The sequence below is a fragment of the Peromyscus californicus genome, unplaced genomic scaffold (genome assembly GCF_007827085.1).
Source record: "Peromyscus californicus insignis strain IS unplaced genomic scaffold, ASM782708v3 Scaffold_5__1_contigs__length_169319896, whole genome shotgun sequence".
NCBI classification, from domain to species: Eukaryota; Metazoa; Chordata; class Mammalia; order Rodentia; family Cricetidae; genus Peromyscus; species Peromyscus californicus.
Window position 1 is genome coordinate 7,002,662 of NW_026294573.1, and position 27,498 is coordinate 7,030,159.

At 40.6% G+C, this 27,498-nt stretch overlaps 1 protein-coding gene and 1 pseudogene across 1 annotated transcript in view; both read right to left on the bottom strand.

Moving 5' to 3' along the window:
• Positions 1–27,498, bottom strand: part of LOC128096151 (U4/U6.U5 tri-snRNP-associated protein 1-like) — a 306,060-nt pseudogene that overhangs the window by 109,043 nt on the left and 169,519 nt on the right.
• LOC128096092 (PRAME family member 8-like) overlaps positions 1–27,498 on the bottom strand; it is a 50,690-nt gene that overhangs the window by 22,834 nt on the left and 358 nt on the right. Inside the window, exon 2 of the mRNA XM_052715249.1 lies at positions 20,403–20,494. Within this exon, the coding sequence (XP_052571209.1) occupies positions 20,403–20,494 (92 nt within the window). The remainder of the gene's footprint in view (positions 1–20,402; positions 20,495–27,498) is intronic.

The following is a 27,498-nucleotide window of genomic DNA, read 5'->3' on the forward strand; positions in this document are numbered from 1 at the left end:
GGCCCTCTGAATGGGTGAGATAGTTGATTGGCTTGATCTGTTTGGGAGGCATCCAGGCAGTGGGACTGGGTCCTGTGCTCATTGCATGAGTTGGCTCTTTGAAACCTGGGGCCTATGCAGGGTCGCTTGGCTCGGCCTGGGAGGAGGGGACTGGACCTGCCTGGACTGAGTCTACCAGGTTGATCTCAGTCTGTTGGGGAGGCTTTGCCCTGGAGGAGGTGGGAATAGGGGGTATCCTGGGGGGAAGGGGAGGGGAGCGGGAGGGGGGAGAACAAAGGAATCCGTGGCTGATATGTAGAACTGAATTGTATTGTAAAATAAAATTAAATTAAATAAAAAAAATTTAGGGCTGAAGAGATGGCTCAGCGGTTAGGAGCACTAGCTGCTCTTCCAAAGGTCCTGAGTTCAATTCCCAGCAACCACATGGTGGCTCACAACCATCTGTAATGAGATCTGGTGCCCTCTTCCGGCCTGCAGGCATACATGCAAGCAGAACACTGCATACATAATAAATAAATAAATCTAAAAAAAAATTTAAATGCCATAACCTGTAGGTCTTTGAAGTGTTTGAAGATGGCCTATCCATTTGAAATATATCTCGGTATGACCATGAAAACCTAACTAACATGACTGTGAGTCAGACAAACATGGTGACTATTAACTTGTAATTCTTATTAACTTACGATCCTTAAGGAATAAAGCTTCACATTATAAAAATAAAGAAGCTGCTGAGGTAATACCTTATGTAAAAATAGAAACAGATATATGATATAAAAACAGTAACCTCAGCCGGGGCGGTGGTGGCGCACGCCTTTAATCCCAGCACTCGGGAGGCAGAGCCAGGCGGATCTCTGTGAGTTCGAGGCCAGCCTGGGCTACCAAGTGAGTCCCAGGAAAGGCGCAAAAGCTACACAGAGAAACCCTGTCTCGAAAAACCAAAAAAAAAAAAAAAAAACAGTAACCTCACAATTGTGACAGTATGCAAAATATCTTAGCTACAAAGCTAAACAGAGAATTCTCAACAGAAGAATCTCAAATGGCTGAGAGACATTTAAGGAATTGCTCAAGGGGTTGGGAATTTAACTCAGTGGTAGAGTGCTTGCCTAGCAAACACAATGCCCTGGGTTCAGTCCCAAGCTCTGAAAAAAAAAAAGGAATTGCTCAACATCCTTAGTCATCAGGGAAATGCAAATCAAAACAACTCCGATGGGCTGGAGAGATGGCTCAGTGGTTAAGAGCACTGGCTGTTCTTCTAGAGGTCCTGAGTTCAATGCCCAGCAACCACATGGTGGCTCACAACCATCTGTAAAGAGATCTGCTGCCCACTTCTGCCCTGCAGGCAGAACACCTATACATAATAATTATATCTTTAAAAAAAAAAAACCTTCGAGATACCATCTTACACCTGTCAGAATGGCTATGATCAAAAATATTGTTAACAGCTTTTGTTGGAGAGGATGTGGAGCAAGGGAAACACCCCTACACTGTTGGTGTGAGTGCAAACTTGTACAGCCACTTTGGAAATCAGTATGGTGGTTTCTCAGAAAACTGAGATTCAATCTACCTCAAGACCGAGCGATACCACTTTTGGGCGTATACCCAAGGAATGCTCAATCATACCACAAGGACACCTGCTCAACTATGTTCATAGCAGCATTATTCATAATAGCCAGAACCTGGAAACAACCTAGATGCCCCTCAACCGAAAAATGGATAAAGAAAATGTTGCACGTATACACAATGGAGTACTACTCCACAGTAAAAAACAATGGCATCATAAAATTTGCAGGCAGATGAAAGTGACTAGAAAATATCATCCTGAGTGAGGTAAACCAGACTCAGAAGAACAAACATGGTATGTACTCACTCTTAAGTGGATACTAGATGAAAAGCAAAGGATAACCAGACTACATCCCACAGATCCAGGGAGGCTAGCTAACAAGGAGAACCCTAAGAAGGATGCACGGATCACACTGGGAAGGGGAAATAGATGAGATTTCCATGAGTAAACTGTGGGCGAGGGGGGCAAAGGAGGGTTGAGGTTGGAAGATGAGAACATAAGGGAATGGGATGGTGGAGCTGGAACAGGGATGAAGTGGGAGAGCAATGAAAGAGAAACCATGAGAGAGGGAGACATCATGGAGATAGGGAGAAACTGGGAGCTAGGGAAGTTCCCAGGAATCCACAAGGATGACCCCACCATAGACTACTAGTAATAATGGAGAGGGTGCCTGAACTAGCCTACCCTGGTAATCAGATTGGTAAATACCCTAACTGTCATCATAGAGCCTTTCTCCTGGAAGCAAATGCAGAGATCCACAGCCAAGCACCAGGCCAAACTCCAGGAGTCCAGTCAAAGAGAGAAAAGAGGGATTCTAAGAGCAAGGGACATCAAGACCATGATGGGGAAACCTATGTAGACAACCAAAGCAAACTAGTGGGAATTCATGAACTATGGGCCAATAGCTGTGGAGCCTCCATGGGACTGAACTAGGCCCTCTGCATAAGTGAGACAGTTGTGTAGTTTGATCTGCTTAAGGGACCCCCTGACAGTAGGATGAGGATCCATCCCTGGTGCAGGAGCAGGCTTTTTGGAGCCCACTGCCAATGGTGGGATACTATACACAGCCTTGGTGCAGGGGGAGGGGCTCGGTGGGAATGGGGGGTGGGCTAGGGGGTGCGAGGAGGAAGGGGAGAGGGATCTGTGGTTTGTATGTAAAATGAATAGAAAATTTCTTTTTTTAAAATATTTATTTATTTATTATGCATACAGTGTTCTGCCTGTATCCCTGCAGGCCAGAAGAGGGCACCAGATTTCATTACAGATGGTTATAAACCATCATGTGGTTGCTGGGATTTGAACTCAGGACCTCTGGAAGAACAGCCAGTGCTCTTAACCTCTGAGCCATATCTCCAGTCCCAGAAAATTTCTTAATAATAATAAAAAATTATAAAAAAGAAATTTGGAAGTAGAGAACAGAAATAGAATAGAGGGCTATGAAAAAGGGCAATAGAAGGGATGCATAGGAGCAACATGCATACTATAAATGCATGCAATGACTCCTTCTTTTAAGACTAAGTCAAGCAACGAAATGATGTGGTGTGACAATCTTCACCAGAATAGGTTGCCTGTAGAGTTTCATTAGTATCTGTGATAGAGTGGAGAGTCAGAAATTTCAGTGCTAAGTCTAAAAGCAGTTTGGCACAATCATTGCCAATGATGTCAACAGTTTTAAAGGCACAAAGTAATAATGTCTCACATTCTTAAAGCATCATATGAATCATATTATTGTAGCAGGAATCTTAAAAGTTCTTTTTAATAAAATCAAACCTGGGCCAGGTATTGGGGTAAAATGCTGGATGGTCAGAGAGACAGAACAAGCCACAGCTAACCTCACCTGGCCAACTTCTCAGCTGATCTTGTTTCCTCAGACTGGAAGCCTCTGAGTCCTCATCTCCAAATGGCTCTCAGCTGAACTGCTGCTAGAAGCCTGAAAGCTTAACCAGCCAAATGCTTAACCAGCCAAATGCTTAACCAGCCTAATGCTTCTAGTTTCTGGTCCTCATGCCTTATATACCTTTCTGCTTTCTACCACCACTCCCTGGGATTAAAGGCTCGCTTTCTGGGATTAAAGGCGTGTGTCACCATGCCTGGCCGTTTCCAGTGTGGCCTTGAACTCACAGAGATCCAGAGGGATTTCTACCTCTGGAGTGCTAGGATTAAAGGTGTGAATGCCACCATTTTCTAGCCTTTGTATCTAGTAGCTGTTCTGTCTCTGACCCCAGATAAGTTTATTAGGGTGCACAATATTTTGGGGAACACAATACCACCACATATTATAATGAAATTTTGTGATAAAATTGACAACTCCTTGGTAGTTTTTCCTATGCCCAACATACAAATGATGCTCTTTATTTCTAAATATAAGTAAAATATGACTTTTATTTATTTAAAAAAAAGAAAAAGAAAGCATGTTTAAAGAAGTAAAGAAAGCATTGCCTTGCTGGGGTTACAAATTGTTTCTGAAAAAATACAAAGAGGAAATTCTATTAATTACTTAGGATGTAAGATAGAACTACAAAAAATTAGATCCCAGAAGGTACAACTCAGGAAAGATCAATTGCAGACTCTTAATGATTTTCAAAAATTGTTAGGAATTATTTCCATCTTATGATCATCATTGGAATACCTAAAGATGGACTAGTAAATTTGGCCAATACCCTAAAAGGGGACAAGGACTTAAACAGTCCACGAGAATTATCAGCTGAAGCTGAGAAGGAATTGGCTCTAGTAGAAAAGAAAATACAAGAGGCACATGTGGATCATGTGGATCCAGAACTTAACTGCATTCTGGTCATACTCCCCTCATACACTCCCTCATAGGGATTTTGATGTAGAGGAAAGATATTATATTGGAATCAATATTTCTACCATTTAAACTGAGTAAGAAGATCTTCAGTTGTACATGTGTGTATGAACTCAAAGGATGGCCATGGATACCCAAGAGAGAAGGTGACAATGGGAGAGAATTACTGACACCACAACATTCCAAGTCAGGTGTGGCGGGTCACTTTCATATTCCAAACACTGTGGTGGTCATGGTGGGGGCTAAGGCAGGAGTAGTACCATGAGTTCAAGTCCAGTACGGACTACACATACCAAGACTTCTTGCTGGTGGTGGTACAGCTTTTAATCCTAGTTCTTGGGAGGCAGAGGCAAGAGGATCTCTAGGATTTTGATGCCAGCCTGGTCTACATACTGAGTTCCAGGACAGCCTGGGCTATGTAGAGAGACTCTGTCTCAAAACAAACAAACAAACGAAAAAAATAATCAAAACACAAATACTTCTTTATTACACAGTTATTTAAACAATGAAAATTCCCTTAAATCCAATATACATACAGAGCAATGTAATGCTTTAAGGGTTCATAATGTTAGAGCATTTGCCTAGCATGCACTAAGTCCTACGTTTAATCCCCCAGTAGTATTACTGATAGCCACCCACCCCCAGTGCAATAGGACCAGTCACTTGAATCAAGAGGCCTGTAACAGCTGTAAGCCCAACAGAGATCAGATGATGAATACGGTCTGTTTGCAGTGGTCAGCTTCGACATGGGCACCTTAAGACTAACAAAGATGTTTCTCAACTCTACTGTGTGTGTCTGCTTTACTGATTTTTTGTTCAGTTGGTTTTTGAAGACAGGGTTTCTCTTTGTAGCCCTGGCTGTCCTGGAACTCACTCTGTAGACCAGGCTGACCACAACTCGGAGGTGCCTTTAATCCCTGCCTCTGCTCCCCCAGTGTTGAGATTGAAGACCTGTCTAAATTAAGGCATTTTAAATACTTGTTTTTATTATGTGTTTGGGTGTTTTGACTGAGTGTGTATCTGGTCATGATGCTCATGCACTGTACAGAGATGCCAGAAGAATGTTTTGCATCCATTGGAACTGGAGTTACAGATAACAGAGCTACGTAGGCATTGGGAATTGAACCTAGATCCTCTATGAACAATGTTCTTCCAAGGCTTGGAACATTTTGGTGAATCGGGGTAGCATTCTGTTGATCTTCCTAGATTTCTGATGACAACATTACATCACTTGATAACACTTATTTTCAACAATGAGAAACTAGACATGAAGGGGGATAATGACTTTGAAAGTGTGGAGAAGGAAGCTGTTTAAATGCTATGTCCAGTGTGGGGGTAGGGTGGGGCCAGGGTCTTGAAAATTCAGCATGGACAGAAATCAAGTCACTGGGAGGTTTACACTTGGAACTCTGAACTTTGTTTTTATAGATAGAAGAGGTTTCGCTCTGTAGCCCACATGAAACTCACTATGTAGTTCAGGCTAGTCTCAAACTCAGGAAATCCTCCTTCCTCAGCCTCATGAGCTGGTATTACAGACAAGCAGCACCAGCTAAGGTGTAAACTTTTAAATTTATAGAAAACTAGCTGGGAGATGGTGGATCTTTAGGATAGGATCCTGGAAGTGAGGTGAAGGTCAAAAGGAAAACATGGCTGTTTTTGCTATAAGCATGGCCAAGTTCTTTTTTTTTTAACATTTTATAAAATCTTTATTGACAAATAATTCACATAGTATACAATTTGGCTGTTTGCACAATTTGATAGACTTTAGTATAGAATCCTCATAGGCCCATGACACCATAACCACTTTCTATTTTAGAACATCTGTCTTCAATTTCATACACACATATAATGTATGGTGATTACATTCCACCTTATTTTTTAATGAACATTATATTTGCAATTGTAACCATTTTTAAGTTCACAATTCAGTGGCATGAATTACATTCAAGATATTAATTACACTCATGATATTCATTAATTACACTCATGATATTAATTACATTTGCAGTATTCATTGATTAGATTCACAGTTTCATTCAATAACTATATTTATGATATTCATAATTACATTAATTGTATTGATTTATTACATTCATGATATTATGTCCTGATACTATTGTCCATTTGTGTGACTTTTCCATCACACAAAACAGAAACTCTGTATTTAGGAAATCATGGCTCTATATTTCTTTCTTATCCATCTTGAGATAACATCTAATCCTTCTGTCTCTATGAATTTATATATTCTCTATATTTCATGTAATACAATTCTATAGTATTTGTCCTTTTTTTAAATGTAAAAACATTTTATGCTGTGTGAGGGTCTGTATGTCAAATGTGTTGCTCTGATTGGTCAATAAATAAAACACTAATTGGACAGTGGCCAGGCAGGAAGTATAGGTGGGACTAACAGAGAGGAGAATTGAGAGAACAGGAAGGCAGAGGGAGACATTGCCAGCTGCCGCCATGACAAGCAGCATGTGAAGATGCCGGTAAGCCACAAGCCACATGGCAAGGTATAGATTTATAGAAATGGATTAATTTAAGATGTAAGAACTAGATAGCTAGAAGCCTGAGCCATTAGGCCAAACAGTTTAAATAATATAAGCATCTGTATGTTTATTTTATAAGTGGGCTGTCAGACTGCTGGGGCTCGGCAGGATCCAGAAAGAAAACTTTCCAGCTACAATTTTATATACAACTGCAGGAGAAATAATGCACAGATAGCTTGAACATAAAAACTGGTTGTAATTCAAGAGTCCTGGGTTATTTGAAACTGGAAAATATTTTCTCTGTAGAAAATAGTAAAAATGATAACATTTCCCAATAAGCCCATTTAAGCCAAATAATAGCTGAATTATACATATAAATATTGATTAAATTCTGGGATATCTTCATCTGTTCAGAGAGCTATGTTTTACTTAAGTTGTATAAGTGAGATTCCTATTCATCTTCCCTTTCACTGTTTGATTTACAGCAGACATTTTTCTATAGGCTAATCCATAATCTGAAAAGATTTTAGCCTCCCTTCCTGTACAGCCAGCATATTCTTTCATCAGCTTGATACGGTACAAATTCTTATCCTAATAATGAAATGTTTCACTAAAGCTTGTCCAGTGATTGGGCAAAACCAAAACTTATTAAAAGCCACATTCATCCTACGGTCCTCCTTGCTAGGTAGCCTCCCTGGATCTGTGGGTTGCAGTCTGATTGCCCTTTGTTTTGTATCTATTTTCCACTTATGAGTGAGTACATACGATGTTTGTCCTTCTGAGTCAGGGTACCTCACTCAGGAGGATATTTTCTAGTTCCATCTATTTGCCTGCAAATTTTATGATGTCATTGTTTTTCTCTGCTGAGTAGTACTCCATTGTGTATATGTACCACATTTTCTTAATCCATTCTTCAGTTGATGGGCATCTAGGTTGTTTCCAGGTTCTAGCTATTATGAATAATGCTGCTAGGAACAGAGTTGAGCATGTGTCATTGTGGTATGTTAGAGCATTCCTTGGGTATATGCCTAAGCGTGATATGGCTGGGTCTTGAGGTAGATTGATTCTGAGTTTTCTGAGGAACCGTCATACTGATTCCACAGTGGTTGTGCAAGTTTGCACTCCCACCAACAGTGGAGGAATGTTCCCTTTGCTCCATATCCTCTCCAACCAAGACTGTCATTAGTGTTTTTGATCATAGCCATTCTGACAGGTGTAAGGTAGAATCTCAGAGTCGTTTTGATTTACATTTCTCTGATGACTAAGGATGTTGAGCATTTCTTAAAATGTCTTTCAGCCATGTGAGATTCTTTTTTTGAGAATTCTCTGTTTAGCTCTGTAGCCCATTTTTAATGGGTTGTTTGTTATTTTGATATCTAGTTTCTTGAGTTCTTTATTTACTTTGGAGATCAGTCCTCTGTCAGATGTGGGGTTGATGAAGGTCTTTTCCCATTCTGTAGGCTGTATTTTTGTCTTATTGGCCCTGTCTTTTGCCCTACAAAAGAGTCTCAGTTTCAAGAGGTCCCCTTTATTAGTTGTTGCTCTCAGTGTCAATGCTACTGGTGTTATATTTAGGAAGTAGTCTCCTGTGCCAATGCATCAAGAGTACTTCCTACTTTCTCTTCTATCAGGTTCAGTGTAACTGGATTTATGTTGAGGTCTTTGATCCACTTGGACTTGAGTTTTGTGCATGGTGACAGGTATGGATCTATTTGCAGTCTTTTACATGTTGACATCCAGTTATCCCAGCACCATTTGTTGAAGATACTTTCTTTTTTCCATTGTATAGTTTTAGCTTCTTTGTCAAAAATCAGGTTTTCACATGTGTGTGGATTAATGTCAGGATCTTCATTTCAATTCCACTGGTCCATATGTCAGTTTTTATGCCAGTACCAAGCTGTTTTTATTACTATAGGTCTTTAGTACAGCTTGAGGTCAGGGATGGTGATGATTCCAGAGGCAACTTTATTGTACAGAATTCTTTTAGCTATCCTGGGTTTTCTGATTTTCATATAAAGTAGAGTATTGTTCTTTTGAAGTCTGTGAAGAATTTTGTTGGAATTTTGATGGGGATTGCATTGTATCTGTAGATTGCTTTTGGTAAGATTGCCATTTTTCACTTTGTTAATTCTACCTATCCATGAGCATGGGAGATCTTTCCATTTTCTGATATCTTCTTCCATTTCTTTCTTCAGAGACTTCAAGTTCTTGTCATACAGGTCTTTCATTTGCTTAGTTAGTGCTACCCCAAGTTATTTTATACTATTTGTGGCTATTGTAAAGGGTGATGTATCATGATTTCTTTCTCAGCCCTTTTATAATTTGTGTACAGGAGGGCTACTGATTTTTTTTGAGTTGATCTTGTATCCGGACACTTTCCTGAAGGAGTTTATCATCTGTAGGTGTTCCCTGATAGAATTTAGTGAAAGTTTGACTTCTTCCTTTCCAATTTCTATCCCTTTGATCTCCTGTTGTTGTCTTATTGCTCTATGTAGAACTTCAAGTACTATATTGAATAAATATGAGGAGAGTGGACTATTGGTGAAGTTATTAAGGCAAGTCCACGAAGTTAAAAAGGAAGTTTATTTTGTGGGTTAATTCACAATTGAAGGGATAGGTAACAGGGTCTGGGAAAGGTGCAGCGCAGTCCGGAGGTGTTCTCTGGAGAACTCTGCTCAGTCTACCTCCAGCGTCCAGGGTCCAGGAACCAAGAGAGCCAGCCTATCCGGATCCAGGGTCTTCAAGGGTCTCTCTTGGCTCTGCCTTGTAAGCATGACTGTGACCAAGCCTCAATGGGGGTTGGAACTTCCAGATCAAAGCTGGAATGGCTACCCACTAAAGTGGACAGCCTTGTCTTGTTCCTGATTTTAGTGGAATCGCTTTGAGTTTCTCTCCATTTAATTTGATGTTGGCTGTTGGCTTGCTGTAAATTGCCTTTATTATGTTTAGGTTTGTTCCTTGTATTCCTGATCTCTCTAGGACATTTTTCATGAAGGGGTGTTGGATTTTGTCAAAGGCCTTTTCAGCATCCAATGAAAAAAATCGTATTTTTTTTCAGTTTGTTTATATGGTGTATTATTACATTGACAGACTTTCAAATGTTGAACCATTCTTGCATCCCTGGGATGAAGCCTACTTGATCATGTTGAAAAAATTTTTTTGATATGTTCTTGGATTCAGTTTGCTAATATTTTGTTGAGTATTTTTGTATCAATGTTCATGAGGGAGATTGGTCTGTGTGTGGTTTGGGTATCGGGGTAACTGTAGCCTCATAAGAAGAGCTTGGTAATGTTCCTTCTGTTTCTATTGTGTGAAACAATTTGAAGAGTATTGAAATAAGCTCTTCTTTGAAAATCTGGTAGAATTCTGCGCTGAAACCATCTGGTCCTGGGCTTTCTTTGGTTGGGAGACTTTTAATGACTGTTTCTGTTTCCTTAGGGGTTTATTGGTCTATTTAAATGGTTTATCTGGTCTTGATTTAACTTTGGTATGTGGTAACTATCCAGAAAAATTGTCCATTTCTTCCAGATTTTCCAATTTTGTGAAGTACAGGTTTTTGAAGTATGACCTGATGATTCTCTGGATTTCCTCCTGTTGCCTGTTGTTATGTCTCCCTTTTCATTTCTGATTTTGCTAATTTGGATGTTCTCTCTCTGCCTTTTGGTTAATTTGGCTAGGGGTTTGTCTATTTGTTGATTTTTTTCAAAGAACCAACTCTTTGTTTCATTGATTCTTTATATTGTTCTCTTTGTTTCTGTTTCATTGATCTCAGCTCTCAATTTGATTATTTCCTGGCATCTATTCCTCCTGGGCGAGTTTGTTTCTTTTTGTTCTAGAGCTTTCAGGTGTGCTGTTAAGTCGTTAGGGTGAGATTTCTCCAACTTCTTTATATGTGCATTTAGTGCTATGTGTTTTCCTCTTAGCACTGCTTTCATAGTGTCCCATTAGTTTGGGGATGTTGTACTTTCATTGTCATTAAATTCTAGGAAAACTGATTTCTTTATTTCTTCCTTGACTCATTGGTTCTTCAGTTGTGCATTATTCAGTTTCCATGAGGTTGTAGGCTTTCTGTAGTTTTGTTGTTGAAATCTAAGTTTAAGCCATGGTGGTCCAATAAAATACAGGAGGTTATTCCAATGTTTTTGTATATGTTGAGATTTGCTTTGTGACCAAGCATGTGGTCGAAATGTTCCATGGGGTGCTGAGAAGGTATAATCTTTTGTGTTAGGGTGCAATGTTCTCTAGATAACTATAAGTCCATTTCAGTAATAATATCTACTAGGTCCTTTATTTCTCTGTCAAGCTGCAGTCTGGTAGATCTGTCCATTGGTGAGAGTGGGGTGTTGAAATCTCCCACTACTACTGTGTGGGGTTTGGTATGTGATTTAAGCTTTAGTAATGTTTCTTTTACAAATGTGGGTGCCCTTGTATTTGTGGCATAAATGTTCAGAATTGAAACTTCATCTTGGTTGATTTTCCCTGTGATAAATAGGTAATGTCCTTCCTGATCTCTTTCGATTGATTTTAGTTTGAAGTCTATTTTACTAGAAATTAGGAGAGCTACACCAGCTTGTTTTTTGAGTCCATTTCATTGGAAAGCCTTTTCCCAGCCTTTCAGTCTGAAGTAGTGTCTTTCTTTGAAGTTTAGGTGTTTCTTGTATGCAGTAGAATGATGGATCCTGTTTTTGTATCCATTCTGTTAGCCTGTGTCTTTTTGTAGGTGAGTTGAGAGCATTGATATTGATGGATATTAATGACCAGTGATTGTTAATTCCTGTTATTTTTTGGTGGTAGTGTTGTGTTTCCCTTCTTTGGTATTTTTTGGTGTGGGAATTATCTATTGCCTGAGTTTTCATGGGTGTGTTTAATTTCATTAGGTTGGATTTTTCCTTCTACTGCTTTCTGTAGGGTTGGATTTGTGGATAGGTATTGTTTAAATCTGGTTTTATCATGGAATATTTTGTTTACTCAGTCTATGGTGATTAAGAGTTTTGCTGGTTAAAATAGTCAGGGTTGTCAACCATGGTCTATAGTGTCTGCGTAACATTTGTCCAGGACCTTCTAGCTTTCCTAGTCTCCACTGAGATGTCTGGTGTTATTCTAATGGGTCTGTCTTTATATGTTCCTTGGCCTTTTTTCTTTGTGGCTCTTAATATTTTTTCTTTGTTCTGTATGTTTAGTGGTTTGATTATTATGCGGTTATGGTACATTTTTTTTTTATTTGGATCCAACCTATATGTTGTTTGGTAAGCTTCTTTTATCTTCATAGGTATTTCTTTCTTTATATTGGGAAAGTTTTCTATGATTTTGTTGAATATATTTTCTGTGCCTTTGAGTTGGTATTCTTCTCCTTCTTCTATCCCTATTATTCATACATTTGGTCTTTTCATGGTGTTTCAAATTTCCTGGACATTTTTTTGGTCCACTTTTTAAAATTTTATAATTAATTTAATTTTACATATCAGCCAGGGATCCCCCTGTCCTCCCTCCTCCCACCTCCCAACCTTCCTCCCCAATCCTCCCCCCATTCCAACCTCCTCCAAGGCAAGGTCTCCCCTGGGGATTCAGCTCGGCCTGGCAGATTCAGTAGACTTTTTTGCCTTTAGTGTTTTCTTTGACTGACAAATCTATTTGGGTTGACTGCACTCCTGTAGTCTGAATGCTCAGGAGGTGGAAGCAGGAAAATCAGAAATTCAAGGTCATTCTCTACAACACTGAGGGTTTGAGATCAGACCATAACTTTAAAAAATCAATGAAGTATTAATAGGCAAAGGAGATGGGTAATCTCTTTTATCTCAGTGCTGAGAGGTAGATCTTTGTGAATGCCAGCACAGCCAGGCTACATAATAAGATTATTAAACAAATAAAACAAAAACAAATACACACATTAAACAAAGCATAGTGAGACTTCCAGAAACCAAACCAAAACAAAGAGGGCTTGGCAGCCCAAGACTTTAATCCTGGCATTGACAATCAAGCATGGTGTCCTAAGGCCTCTGGAAGCAGAGGCAGGTGGATCTCTGTGAGTTCCAGATAAGCCAGGTGTACATAACCAGTTCCAGAACATCCTCCCTCCCCACCCCATAAAAAAAATAAATAAAATAAAAAACTATCAACCAAAGAATACACACAGAGAGAAACTGAAACAGTAAACTAGCTTCTAACTTTTCAGACACCTATGCCCAGAGATTATTTAATGTCTGAAGTCTGTGGAACACCTGTTGGAACATGAATCCCATGAAGGTAGATCTCATTAAAAGCAATTAACTCAGTCAAAGTGCGAGGGATCCGATCTCTCAGTTGGTAGCTTGTAGCTTCTTGGAATGACTTAGACTATTCTTTGTAGAAAGTCTTGTGCTACAATAGTAATAGAAACAATTTAAGGAACTGGTCAATGTTTAAGCAGGTAAAGGAAAGAGTGTCCCTCAGGGAACCACATGGTAGGAGAAAAAGAGAACAGAGATGTGCCTGCCTCTGCCTGCCTAGGGAGGCATACCTGGAGCACACACATATCTGAAATGAGCTTTTGCAAAGCTCTAATACTAATTTATCCCTTATCCCATTTAAGATTATCAGAAAAATGGAATAGACAAACAGTATTCTGAAACTTAATTTACTTAAACTAAATCAGCTCAGCCAGCAAGATGGCTCCCGATAAAGGTGCCTGCTGCCCTGCAGAAGGACCTGAGTTAAACTTTTAGAACCAATACAGTTGGTGGAAGGAGAGAGAGAGTCAGCTCACACACGTTGTCTCCTTGCCTACACATACAAATTAAATGTGTAGTAAACCAAGTTGACTGTCTTATGTTGGGCAAATCTTCCACGAGTCTTAATGGCCTCTAGAGCCTCTCCTGTACGAACACCAAAGCTGGTCAATTCTAGTAGCTCAGGCCTTTAATCTCATCACATGTGGGACAGAAACAGCTGGATCTCAGTGAGTTTGAGGCCATCATGGTCTTTGCAGTTATTTCAGGCCAGCTGGGGGTGAAGCAAATATCTAAGTGGATTCCTCTTTAAGACCCGTGACTTTGATGATGGACTCAGTGTCTCCCTTGCCCTTACTGACTCTAATATGATCAACTTCATTTCTTTGGTACACTCATCAGGAACAGATTTCAACCAGCATAACAACCTACCAACAAATGTGAGACAATCTGTGATCTAGAGCTTGAATCAAATATTTCTTTACTTCTTTGGGGCTGAGGAGCCAACCCAGGGCTTTGAATATAATGAGTCTGTTCATCACCACTCAGCTGTATGAAAAGCCACTTTTCTCAAGCACCTTGTACAGTACCATGCCAGCTGATATACAATGGGCAATATATATCAGTAATCCTTCCCCTAGATTCAGGCCACATAATTCAGTAGACACTTCCCTAAGATGCTCAAACAAGACTCCATCTGAAAATGGCAATGGACTCCCTAATACTGAAGTAGAGAGAGTAGAGAGCTTAAAACTGAAACACTGTCCTCAGAAAGAACACGTGCTCTTAACCACAAGGCCATCTTTCCTCGTCGTAAATTCAGAGTGTTTTAATTAAACAAAATTAGGTTTTGTTTATTATTTTGGGGTATGCATGTATGTGAACATGCCATAGGAAACAGAGGTCTGCAGACAACTTTAAAGAATTAGTCTTCTATCCTGGTAGTGGTGGCCCATGCCTTTAATCCCAGAACTCAGGAAGCAGGGGCAGGACGATCTCTAAATTCAAGGCCAGCCTGGTCTAGAGTGAGTTCCAGGACTGCCAGAGCTATACAAAGAAACTATGATGTGAAAATAAAAAAACAAATAAACAAAAAAAAAAGAATTAGTCTTCTTATTGCTCACACGAAAGTCAGGTCCTGGTCCTGATGCAGACAGCAAATTTATTTGCTGAGCCATCTCAAACATACTCCATGTCTTTTTTGTTTGAATTGTCATACCCATCTGTGAGATGCATGTTGGTCATTCCAGGAAACTCAGAGAATGAGACCTTAAACTTTACTGCCCATGAAGTTTGAGAGTCCCCTGTATGAACCTGACATGAGGAACCAGGTGACAGTGGCTCCTTTTCTCTGCAGATGGATTGATGTAGTACTGACTGAATAGGATTAGGAAATATTTCTATACCGGGGGTTGAACTGTGGAAAATTCTCTTCTTAGACAACCTATAATGGGTTCTGGATGTATGGAGAGATATATATTTTGTCGTCCAGCCATGTCCTCAATGGGATATTTGATTCCTGAGCATTGATATACTGTAAATAATTTCAAATGTGAATTCCAACAAGGGTTAAATATGGGAGCATTGTGTGTGAAATATCCCTGTCTTGGTATTCACTTTTTACTTCTTGTTTAGTATACTTCCTGAAGATTCCTTTATGCTTCATGACAGTCAGCACACAACCACAATAATTTCTCAACTCTATTTTTAATTTAAAAAAGTAAATCCCAGCTTCACCAGCCTCCAGTGACTATAGGGACAACACAAATAGAGCTTGTTTTTTCTTTCATTTTCTGTCTTTTGGGGCAGTGGGAAGCCACAAGGTGGGGTAGACCTGGGGAGAACAGGAATTAAGGATGATTGGAGTACATGATGAGAATTTCCCATTTAATCAATAAAAATAAGTTTGAAAAAGTGATGAAGGTAAAACAGTGTGATAGCAACGTCTTTCACTGCCATGTGATTATACAGGCAAAAGGGAACACAAAGGAGAAACTTCAGGGATAGCAATGCGAAAATCCAGACAGAAATCACAATTCCATGGTTAGGATATAATTCTTAGGTTGGGTGGGTTCTAGAGGCCAAGAATATAAAACTTGTCCAACTATAACTATTATAAGTTTTTACTTGAAGGATACCAGCTTAAAGGGAAATGCTTATAGAATAAGGCCCCACAGTTAGATGAGCCTGTTGTTAAATGTTAGTGATTTCAGCATTCAGGAGGACCAGAATTAAGGGTCAGAAGTTCAAGGGAAAGTATGGGCTGTGAGGGTATTAAGAAACAGAAAAATTAAAGGAAAAAAGAATAGAGTGTGTCGAGACCACATTCCCTTTGTTCTATGTTTTAATTTTCCTTCAGCCAACTTTATGATCCAACTGGACATCTTAGCATGAACCACTCTCATGTACATCTTTGGTTTGGGAGAAATACACACAGGATAATTTAAGAGTGTTGGCCTTTATCTGGAATGTACATAAACAGATTTGAAGAGTTTCCCCAGGAGAAGTGGATTTAAAATTAGAAGTATGCTAAAGGCATTATGTCCTCAGTGTTGCAAAAATAGCACTTAAAGCTTATTTTAAAATCTCCCCCACCTCACTGCCACCCTCTCAACAGGGTCTTACTGTATAACCCAGAGATCCTCCTGCCTCTGCCTCCCAAGTGCTGGAATTAAAGGCATGAAGAACCACCACACCCTAAAAGAATCATTTCTTATCTGACAGTTTTCCATCCTGCAACATAATCTGTGTCTTATTCTGATCTTTTATTAATCCAGTGAGACTTTCCAGGGCTGTCAAATTTAGTTCATTGTCAAAAAAGATTTGAAGTAGAATTTAATTTTGGAAAATATTGTCAAAAAAGGTGGGGGACTGGAGAGATGGTTCAGTGATTAAGAGTACATGCTGCTCTTTCATGGAACTTAGGTACCATGACCAAACCCCACATGGTAACTAACAACTCAAGTTCCAATGTCCTCTTCTGTCCTCCACAGGCACCAGGCACATATTTTGTACATTCTATTGTACACGCAAGCAAAACACCCACATGTGAAATGATATATAACATGCAATCACATATACCTTAGAAATTTAAAACTTAAGCCAAGCTGTGGTGACACATTCCTTTAATCCGAGCTGGAGAGGCAGAGATAGGTGGATCTCTTAGTTCAAGGCCAGCCTGGTGGTGAGTTTCAGTACAGCCAGGACTACACAGAGAAACCCTGTCTCAAAAAGCCAAAAAAAAAAAAAAAAACAAAACACCTCACAGAGAACTGCCTGCCTCTGCATCCCCAGAGCTGAGATTAAACTCATGAGGATGCTATTATTGCTCCTTCAAGTGTTTTATTGATTTGGCCAGAGAAGACCCAAAAGCTCTTAAAACAAAATACGTAAAAAGATAGACTTCTCTTCCATTCTTTCTTTTTTTCCCCTAGTCTCAAAGGAAGCATAGGAAATACAGTGTCACAGGAATACCTCTGTCTCAGAGTTCAAGCTTTCCAGATGCTCTGAGTGCATCTGATGGTGGCTCTATCCTGTATGAAAGTTCATGTTCTTTGCACACTGGCTTTGAGACAGTGACTTCAGCCCTGTTATCTTAAGCTGACAGTTTAGCTTCTTCAGGCTTTAAATGGTTCAGTGGGTGAGTACCACCAAACTAAGAGGCAAACTTTGAGAGTAATAAGTGACGACAAACTGGGAAGAGACAGCTCCTGGTTCCACTGTGCCCTTCTCATTGTGATATTAGGTTTGAGTGTTGATATATTATAACTGCCAAATCCTACTTCCATCAAGGGTTGCTTACATGGGCATTGTGTCTGAAATGTCCTTGTCTTAGAAATCATGGCAGTCTGCACACAACACAATGATGATCAAGTACACGACTTCTGATCTCTACTTTTTTTTTTAATTTGTTTTTGTAACCCAACTGCATTTTCCTTTCCCTTCTGTCTTCCTGGCACCCCAATACCCACTTCTCCCTGTCCATTTCTCTTCAGAAAAGGGCAGTCCTCCCATGGACATCAATCACCAATGCTTTATCAAGTGGCAGTGAGACTAGGCACCTCTTGTCATATTAAGGCTGAGTGAGACAACCCAGGCGGGAAGGGTCCAAACTATCTTATAACTGTTGGAACAGCCAAGATTAAAAAAAAAAAAAAAAACACAAGTAAAAGCTCATGCTGGTAAGTATATAAAATATGGTGGTTTCTCAGAAAAATGGAAATTGATCTACCTCAAGACCCAGTTATACTACTACTGGCATATACCCAAGGAATGATGCATCCTACCACAAGGACATTTGCTCAACTATGTTCACAGCATTTTTCTTTGTAATAGCCAGAAATTGGAAACAACCTAGATGTGCCTCAACTGAAGAATGAATAAAGAAAATGTGGTACATTTACACAATAGAGTATTATTACTCAGCTGTTAAAAACAAATGGATAAACTAGAAAAGATCATCCTGAGTGAGGTAACTCAGACCCAGAAAGACAAACATGGTATGTAAGCATGCTACAATATAGACCCAGAGAAACTAAATAACAAGGAGGGATCAAGGGGCAATGCATGGATCTCATTGTGAAGAAGAAATAGAAAGGACAACACCAGTGAACAGGGTGAGGCATCTGGATAGGGGTGCGGGGATGAGAACAGGAGGGTCACGAGGATGGGTGGGGGATGGAGGGAAAGAGTACTGGGAGAAACATTTCTGGGAAGAGCTAGAAACCTAGTGCAATGGAAACTCTCTTGTCTCTATTTTGAATAAACAAATTGAGGAAGAAAGGATCAGATACCAATTCTCTTATTGTTATCTAATTGTACAGGCAAAGAGAACATATATCACAGCTTCAGGGACAGCCACACCAAAATACAGACAGAAATCACAATTACAGGTTTAAGATCCAGAACTAAAGTTGCAGAGAGTTTTGAGGTCAAGAGTATGACATTTGTTCAACTATTGGAGGGTTTTATTTGAAGGTGGTCCCTTATAAGGGTTCCACTCAAGTCTCAATGGATATCATAATCTACAAAAAATGAAAACCCAGTGCATATTTGACTTTGTCAACCTGGATCAGACTTTGGGGAGTCTATTGCCAGACTGTTCACTGGCAGCACATTGAAAACATAGTACAGTTTAGGCAAGTGTTCCAGGCAGCAACCAGTCCAATCAGTCCAATTCCAGATGCAAAATAAAGCTTAGGGTGTGACTACATAGAATCTTTTTTACAAAGTACACATGACCATGATCATAGGTTCTATAGCTAAAAGGCTCATATCTGGTATAATTTTGGACCAACAGCATAGAGATCAGCAAGCCTAAAAGTATGTGACCTCTAGTCTGGGCTAATGATTCTGAGGAATTTGGGTGAAGTCTGCCTCTATAGCAAAAAGCTCTCCAGGTCCTCAACAAAATCCACTCTGGGTTTGCAAGATGGAATGTAGGCTGTTGTGGATATCACTCGATATAAATAAAGCACTGATTGGCCAGTGATCAGGCAGGAAGTATAGGCGGGACAAGGAGAGAGGAGAATTGAGGAAGGAGGAAGGAAAGGGAGAAGCTGGAGCCACCGCCAAGACAAGGAAGATGTAAAGTACCGGTAAGCCACGAGCCACGTGGCAAAGTAAAGATTAATAGAAATGGGCTGAATATAAGAGTGAGAACTAGACTATGATAGGCCTGAGCTAATGGCCAAGCAGTTTAAATAATGTAAGAGTCTGTGTGTTTATTTTATAAGTGGGCTCCGGGACTGGCGGGACTTGGTGGTGGGAGCTGGAGAAAAATTCTCCAGCTACAGTAGGCATTGATTTTTTTTTAATCTCCATTGAGGAGTCATCCCTGCATGATTAAAATTTCTAGTATTTTACTGCACTGTGTTCCAAACAAACACTAACTGTGAAGAACACCAGACAATACTCCTCCAGATTCTTAGGGTCCCACAGTACCTCTAAAAGCTACCAGAACAACATTTACAAGTATTAATTGTTTCTCTGATGCCAAATCATCACTTAGAAATGCATATAGTTTTCTCTCTGACTCTACCAGTCTCCTGTCCCTTCATCCCATTGTTCTTCATGTCAACCTGAGTCCCTGTGATCTGAACCCTTTGCACTCCATTTTCTTTCCAATATATTAAGCACTGTGAAGCCATATGCTCTAGAACCCCTTGATGAGAGACATGTCTTTAAGATGCCATGACTTGATTAGGGCGATGGGGAAAGAAACAGGTATTAAAATGCTGGGAACAAGTGGGCTGTGCTCTCGAATGAAGATACTCAAACAACCCAAAATACTCAGCACATTTTATTATATGCAAGTGAGGATGTCCACAGTATACATACACTCCTAACACTAGGCTTCCATTTTTAGTAGCAGAAGAAACCTTATCCTACTTATTGAAAAAGTAAGGCAAAAATTTCTGCCCTCCAGGGTATAGAATCATGAGTGAAAGTACTCCAAATAGGAAAAAAAGAGACGTTCTTGGGCTCCCTTTCTGCCCTGAGTATATCCAGCAGCTCAGCACAAAGTAGCTTAAATTCCTCATAGCATAACAGAGGTGTGGGGTACATCTCATGGGTCAGCTTTCTCAGCTTGGCTGTGTGATGTAGAAGGTTCTTCAGGACAAGCAGAGAGATATCATTATTTTTGAAATTGACCTTAGTAAGCTGGGAACATTGGCTCAGGGAAGGCAAGATAGCATTGAAATGACAGTCCCTCATCTTGCACTCTTCCAATTCCAGGGTTTGCAGGGTACTTGCAATTCTCTCAAGGAGAACGCCAAGAAGCTTAGGGCATGAATCAGATAGCTCTACACCACTCAGGTTCAGATGTTTGAGCTCACAGATGTTCAGGCACTGGCTCAGGTAATCCAAGTCTGACTGGGAGAGCCAGCAGTCAGTGATTGACAGGGTCTTCAAGGGGGTCTTCAGGTACCTAGGGAGAGATCAAAAGATTAGTTATGCCAAAAAGTATTGAAGAGGATTGGTGGGAATGAAAGCAAGGCAGATGATGCTTTTCCCAAATTTAGTTAGCCTATATGATGGATTCATTCAGCTTCATCCTAGCAGTGTCTTTAAGAGTCCCCTGCAGCTGGGTGGTGGTGGTATACGCCTTTAATCCCAGCACCCAGGAGGCTGAGCCAGGTGGATCTCTGGGAGTTCCAGGCCAGCCTGGGCTACCAAGTGAGTTCCAGGAAAGGCGCAAAGCTAAACAGAGAAACCCTGTCTTAAAAAACCAAAAAAAAAAAAAAAAAAAGCCAGGCGCTGGGGATTGAGGCAGAGGTAGAGCACTTGCCAATCAAGCACAAGGTCCTGCGTATGATCCTCAGCGCCAGGAAAAAAAAAGATGTTATGGGGCAGAGAGATGGCTCAGAGTTTAAGAGCACTGCTTATTCTTCCAAAGGTCCTAATTCAATTCCCAGCAATCACATGGTGGCTCACAACCATCTGTAAAGAGATCTGGTTCCCTCTTCTGGCCTGCAGGGATATGTGCAGACAAAACACTGTATATATAATAAATAAATTAATTAATTAATTAATTAATCTTTAAGAGTCCCTTGCTATGGGCCCTGAGACACAGCCAGTCCCCAGGAACCCCCACCCAACTCTGCCCCAGTTGCTGGCCAGCAGGGAAAATTCCTGTGGCCAGGCTCCTCCTACAAAACCCCCATCAGACCCTGCAATCTACAAGACCCACACCCTATCCCAATACCCATCTGCCTGAGACGCCTGCAACTTCCTGAGACAAGGAATCCAATCTGCCAGCTCTCCCTGGATCAAGAGGTGAGTGACTGTTCTCCCAGCCAGAGAGTCCTGCCTCTAGGACCCAGGTCCTGGGACACAACCAGTCCCCAGAAACCCCCATCCAACTCTGCCCAGTTGCTGACCAGCAGGGAAAACTCCTGGAGCCAGGCTCTCCCCACCAAAAACTCCCATCAAACCCTGCAATCTACAAGACCCACACCTGTGGTGGTATTGTGTTCCCTGAAATATTGTACACCCTAATAAACTTATCTGGGGTCAGAGACAGAACAGCCACAATATTAAACACAGAGGCTAGGCAGTGGTAGCACACGCCTTTAATCCCAGCTCTTGGGAGGCAGAGCTAGGCAGAAATCCATGTGTTCAAGGATACAGCCAAGGATGGTGACTCACACCTTTAATCCCAGAAAGTAAGCCTTTAATCCCAGGGAATGATAGAAGGCAGAAAGTTATAGAAGGCATGAGGACCAGAAACTAGAAGCATTTGGCTGGTTAAGCATTTTGGCTGGTTAAGCATTCAGGCTTTTGAGTAGCAATTCAGCTGAGACCCATTCTGGATGAGGACTCAGAAGCCTCCAGTCTGAGGAAACAAGACCAGCTGAGGATCTGGAGAGGTGAGGTAGCTGTGGCTTGTTCTGGCTCTCTGATCTTCCAGTGTTCACCCCAATAACTGGCCTCAGGTTTGATTTTATTAATAACTTTTAAGATTCATGCTACACACACCCTACTCCAATACCCATCTGCCTGAGACCCCAGTGATTTCCTGAGACAAGGAATCTACCAGCTCTCATTGGACCAAGAGAGGCTTCCTGAGAAAAAGAATCCACCAGCTCTGACTAGACCAAGAGCCCTGATAAGACCAAGAGGGGCTCCCTGAGCCACAGAATCAGCTAGTTTGGATGGGGAAAGAATAGCTGCATGTGGTACAGAATCTGCCAGCTCCAATTAAACCAAGAGCTAAGATTGAGACACAGACACAAGTTAGATTTCAACAAACAACAAAAACTATAGATCACCCAGGAGGAATAGATGCCAGAAAATAATCGAATTGAGAGCTGAAATCAATGAAATAGAAATAAAGAGAATATAAAGAATCAATAAAACAGAGTTGTTTCTTTGAAAAAAAAAATCAACAGATAGACAAGCCCTTATCCAGACTAACCAAAAGGCAGAGAGAGAGAGCATCCAAATTAGCAAAATCAGAAATGAAAAGGGAGACATAAAGCAATGAGGAAATCCAGAGAATCATCAGATCATACTTCAAAAACCTCTACTCCACAAATTGGAAAATCTGAAGGAAATGGACAATTTTCTGGATAGATACCACATACCAAAGTTAAATCAAGACTAGATAAACTTTGTAAATAGACCAATAACCACTAAGAAAATAGAAATAGTCATTAAAAGTCTCCCCACCACAGAAAGCCCAGGACCAGATGGTTTCAGCGCAGAATTCTACCAGATTTTCAAAGAGAAGAGCTAATTGCAATGCTCTTCAAATTGTTCCATACAATAGAAACAGAAAGAACATTACCAAGCTCTTCTTATGAGGCTACAGTTACCCTGATACCCAAACCACACAAAGATGCAAAAAAGAAAGAATTACAGACCAATCTCCCTCATGAACACTGATGCAAAAATACTCAACAAAATATTGGCAAACCAAATCTAAGAATGCGTTAAAAAATTATCCACCGTGATCAAGTAGGCTTCATCCCAGAGATACAAGGATGGTTCAACATAAGAACATAAGAAAGTCTGTCAATGTAATACACCATATAAACAAACTAAAAAAATGATTTTTTTAACTGGATGCTGAAAAAGCATGACAAAATCCAACACACATTCATGATAAAGGTCCTAGAGATCAGGAATACAAGAAACATACCTAAACTTAATAAAGGCAATTTACAGCAAGCCAACATCAAATTAAATGGAGAGAAAATCAAAGCGATTTCACTAAAATCAGGAACAAAACAAGGCTGTCCACTCTCCCCATATTTATTCAATATAGTACTTGAAGTTTTAGCTAGAACAATAAGACAATAAAAGGAGATCAAGGGGATACAAATTGGAAAGGAAGAAGTCAAAATTTCACTCTGTGCAGACAATATAATAGTATACATAAGTGACCCCAAAAATTCTAGAAGGGAACTCCTATAGCTGATAAATTCCTTCAGTAATGTGGCAGGATACAAGATCAACTCAAAAAAATCAGTAGCCCTCCTATACACAAATGATAAAAGGGCTGAGAAAGAAATCAGAGAATCACACTTTACAATAGCCACAAATAATATAAAATACCTTGGTGTAACTCTAAGCAAATGGAAAACCTGTTTGACAAGAACTTTAAGTGTCTGAAGAAAGAAATTGAAGAAGGTATCAGAAAATAGAAAGACGTCCCATGCTCATGGATAGGTAGGATTAACATAGTAAAAATGGCAATCTTACCTAAAGCAATCTACAGATTCAATGCAATCCCCGTTAAAAATTCCAACACAATTCTTCACCGACCCCAAAAGAACAATACTCTAATTCATATAGAAAACAGAAAACCCAGGATAGCTAAAAGAATCCTTACAACCAAGCTACCTCTGGAGGCATCACCATCTTTGACATCAAGCTGTACTATAGACCTATAGTAATAAAAACAGCCTGGTATTAACATAAAAATGGAGATATGGACCAATGGAATCAAATTGAAGACCCTGACATTTATCCAGACACATATGAACACTTGATTCTTGAGAAAGAAGCCAAAACAAACAATGAAAAAAAGAAAGTATCTTCAACAAATGGTGCTGGAATAACTGGATGTCAATGTTCTAAAAGACTGCAAATAGATCCCTATCTGTCACCATGCACAAAACTCAAGTCCAAGTGGATCAAAGACCTCAACATAAATCCAGTTACACTGAGCTTGATAGAAGAGAAAGTAGGAAGTACACTTGAATAGCACAGGAGGCCACTTCCTAACTATAGCATCAGTAGCACTGACACTGAGTAAAACAATAAATAAAAGGGACCTGCTGAAACTGAGAAGCTTCTGTAAGGCAAAAGACACAGTAAATAAGACAAAATGACAGCCTACAGAATCAGAAAAGATTTTTCACCAGCCCCACATCTGACAGAGGACTGATTCCAAAATATATAAAGAACTCAAGAAACTACACATCAAAGTAAGGAACAATCCAATTAAAAAATGGGTATAAGGGTGGTGGTGGCACACACCTTTAATTTCAGCACCCAGGAGGGAGAGCCAGGTGGATCTCTGTGAGTTCAAGGCTAGCCAGGTCTACAGAGTAAGATCCAGGACAGGCAACAAAACTACACAGAGATACCCTGTCTGGAAAAACAAAACAAAACCAAAAAACCATAAACAAAAAGGGGGGGCTATAGAGCTAAACAGAGAATTCTCAAAAGAATAATTTGAAATAGCTGAAAGACAATTAAGGAATTGCTCAGCATCCTTAATCATCAGGGATGCAAATCAAAATGACTCTGAGATACCATCTTGCACCTGTCAGAATGGCTAAGATAAAAAAGTACTGCAGACAGCTTATGTTGTTGGAGAGCATGTTGAGCAAGGGGAACACTCCTCCACTGTTGGTGGGAGTTCAAACTGGTACAGGCACTTTGGAAATCAGTATGGTAGTTTCTCAGAAAATTGGGAATCAATTTACCTCAAGACCCAGCCATACCACTCTTGGACATATACCCAAGGAATGCTCAAACATACCACAATGACACATGCTCAACTCCATTCATAGCAGCATTATTCATAATAGCCAGAACCTGGAAACAACCTAGATGCCCATCAACTGAAGAATGGATTATGAAAATGTGGTACATATGCACAGTGGAGTACTACTCAGCAGAGAAAAACAATGACAGCATGAAATTTGCAGGCAAAGGGATGGAAATAGAAAATACCATTCTGAGTGAGGTAACTGAGACTCAGAAGGACAAAGATGGTATGTATGTACTCACTCATAAGTGGATACTGGACATAAAGCAAAGGATAATCAGACAACAACCCACAACACCAGAGAAGCTAACTAACAAGGAAGACCCAAAGAAGGGCACATGGATCACTCTGGTTAGGGGAAATAGACAATATTTCCATGAGTAAAATCTGGGTGAGGGGTGAGCATTGGAGGGTAGGGAATATGGGATGAGAACATAAAGGAATGGGATGGTTGAGCTGGAACAGGCATTAAGAGGGAAAGCAATGAAAGAAATACAATGATAGAGGGATATCATGGGAATATAGAGAAACCCACAGCTAAGGAAATTGCCAGAAATCCCCAAGAATGAATGTAGCGTATGGGGAGAGGGTGCCCGAACTAAACTGGCTTTCCCCTGTAATCAGATGGGTCAACACCATAACTGTCATCACAGAGCTTTTCTCCAATGAATGATGGAGGCAGATGCAGATGTCCACTACCAAGCACCAGGCAGAGCTCCGGGTGTCCAGTCCAAGAGAGAGAAGAGGGATTCTATGAGCAAGTGCATCAGGACCATGATGGGGAAACATGCAGAGACAACCAAACCTAACTAGTGGGAAATCATGAAAGGTGGATCAACAGCTGTGGAGCATGCATGGGACTGGACTAGGTGCTCTGCATGGTGAGACAGTTGCATGGCTTGATCTGCTTGGGGGACACCCTGGCGGTAGGATCAGAATCCATCTCTGGAGCATGAGTGGCCATTTTATAGCCCTCTAACTATGATGGGACACCTTGTACAACCTAGAGGCAGGGGGAAGGCATTGGACTTGCTTCTACTGGATATGCCTCCTCATGGGAGGCCTTTCCTTCTTGTGGGTGGGAGTGGGATATGGGTTGGGATGGGGAGGGCAGGGGTAGAAGACGGAAGAGAGGTATCTTCGATTCATGTGTAAAATCAATGAAAAAGTTTTCTTTATATATATAAAATAAGAGTCCCCCGATATGTATGTTCCCCACCACAGCTGTGTCCTGTTTCCCAATGTCAACTATTTCTCATCTAATCAACCCCTTCTTGGACCCCAAACAACCTTTTACACATGAGCAATTACAGGTGTGCTGATGCCTATTCACAAATGTCTGAGCATAGAGCTCATCTGCCAGGTTAACCTATGTCTCCACCAATGCTAGGTTCACAGTGGTCAGACCATCAAGGACCCACTAATCTGTAAAGAAAAGGATGTGGTTGCTATGTTCTGGAGGACACTCTCCATCCTTCCTTACCTGAGCCACTCCTCAAGACAGCCTGTTAAAAAGTAGATATTATATACAGAGAGATTCTGAAGACAAGGGAATCTGGAGATCTGAGAAAGCAACATGCTTCTCCATTCTTGCTCTGCAGAAGCAGCAGATCTTAAGGGCTTCCAAATTACCACTAGCACAAGGGTGTGAAGATTTCTCATCTGCTCCAGGTAAGGACAAAGCTCTACGATGAATTCAAGGGACCATCCACTCAGCTGCAGCTCCAGGATACAGTCTAGATTTATCATTTTGAAAATCTGTACAGCAGCGAAGACAGGTGAATCCCAAATCTTCAGCTTTCTACAGCATACATGAATGGAATCTTTTCGCTGCTGGGCCCAATGTAACAAGTGCCAGTCACATTGATTGTACCTGGCCTTCATGAGTTCAAGATCAGTTACTACCTTAAAACGTTTCTTCACCCCAGAGTTAGGACTGATTTCCACTGGTTGCTCCTGCCTCTCAGCTTGTGGAGAGCAGTCACCTTCATGGGTTTCTGCTCTAATGCTCCAGAAGTCATGGTCCACACGCGTCAAATCAAGCACTCTGAGTTTTGACCTCCTGTTGGTAAAACAGGTAGAATTCCCAGAAGATAAGACAAGATACATCTTACAGTCTACTTCTTGTCCACATCTCATAACAGCTTCCCTTCCAAATCTTTGCTTTCTCAAGATCAAGCCTCATGCTCAGTGAAAATGGTCTTTGCCAGCAAGGCATCTCATCTCCCTCCATTCCATTCCCATTAACCCTAGCCTCATTCCACTTTTAACTGTGGAGCTGGCAGGGAGAGGCCTATTCCTCAGTGACTATGTCTACTCTTGTGCCCTCCACATGTCATTAATTGACTAGACACCTGAGACCTGGCCCAAACCTCTGCAGTTCTCTATGCTGATGCTATAAGAAGCCTCTGATCTACCTTTGGCTAAGT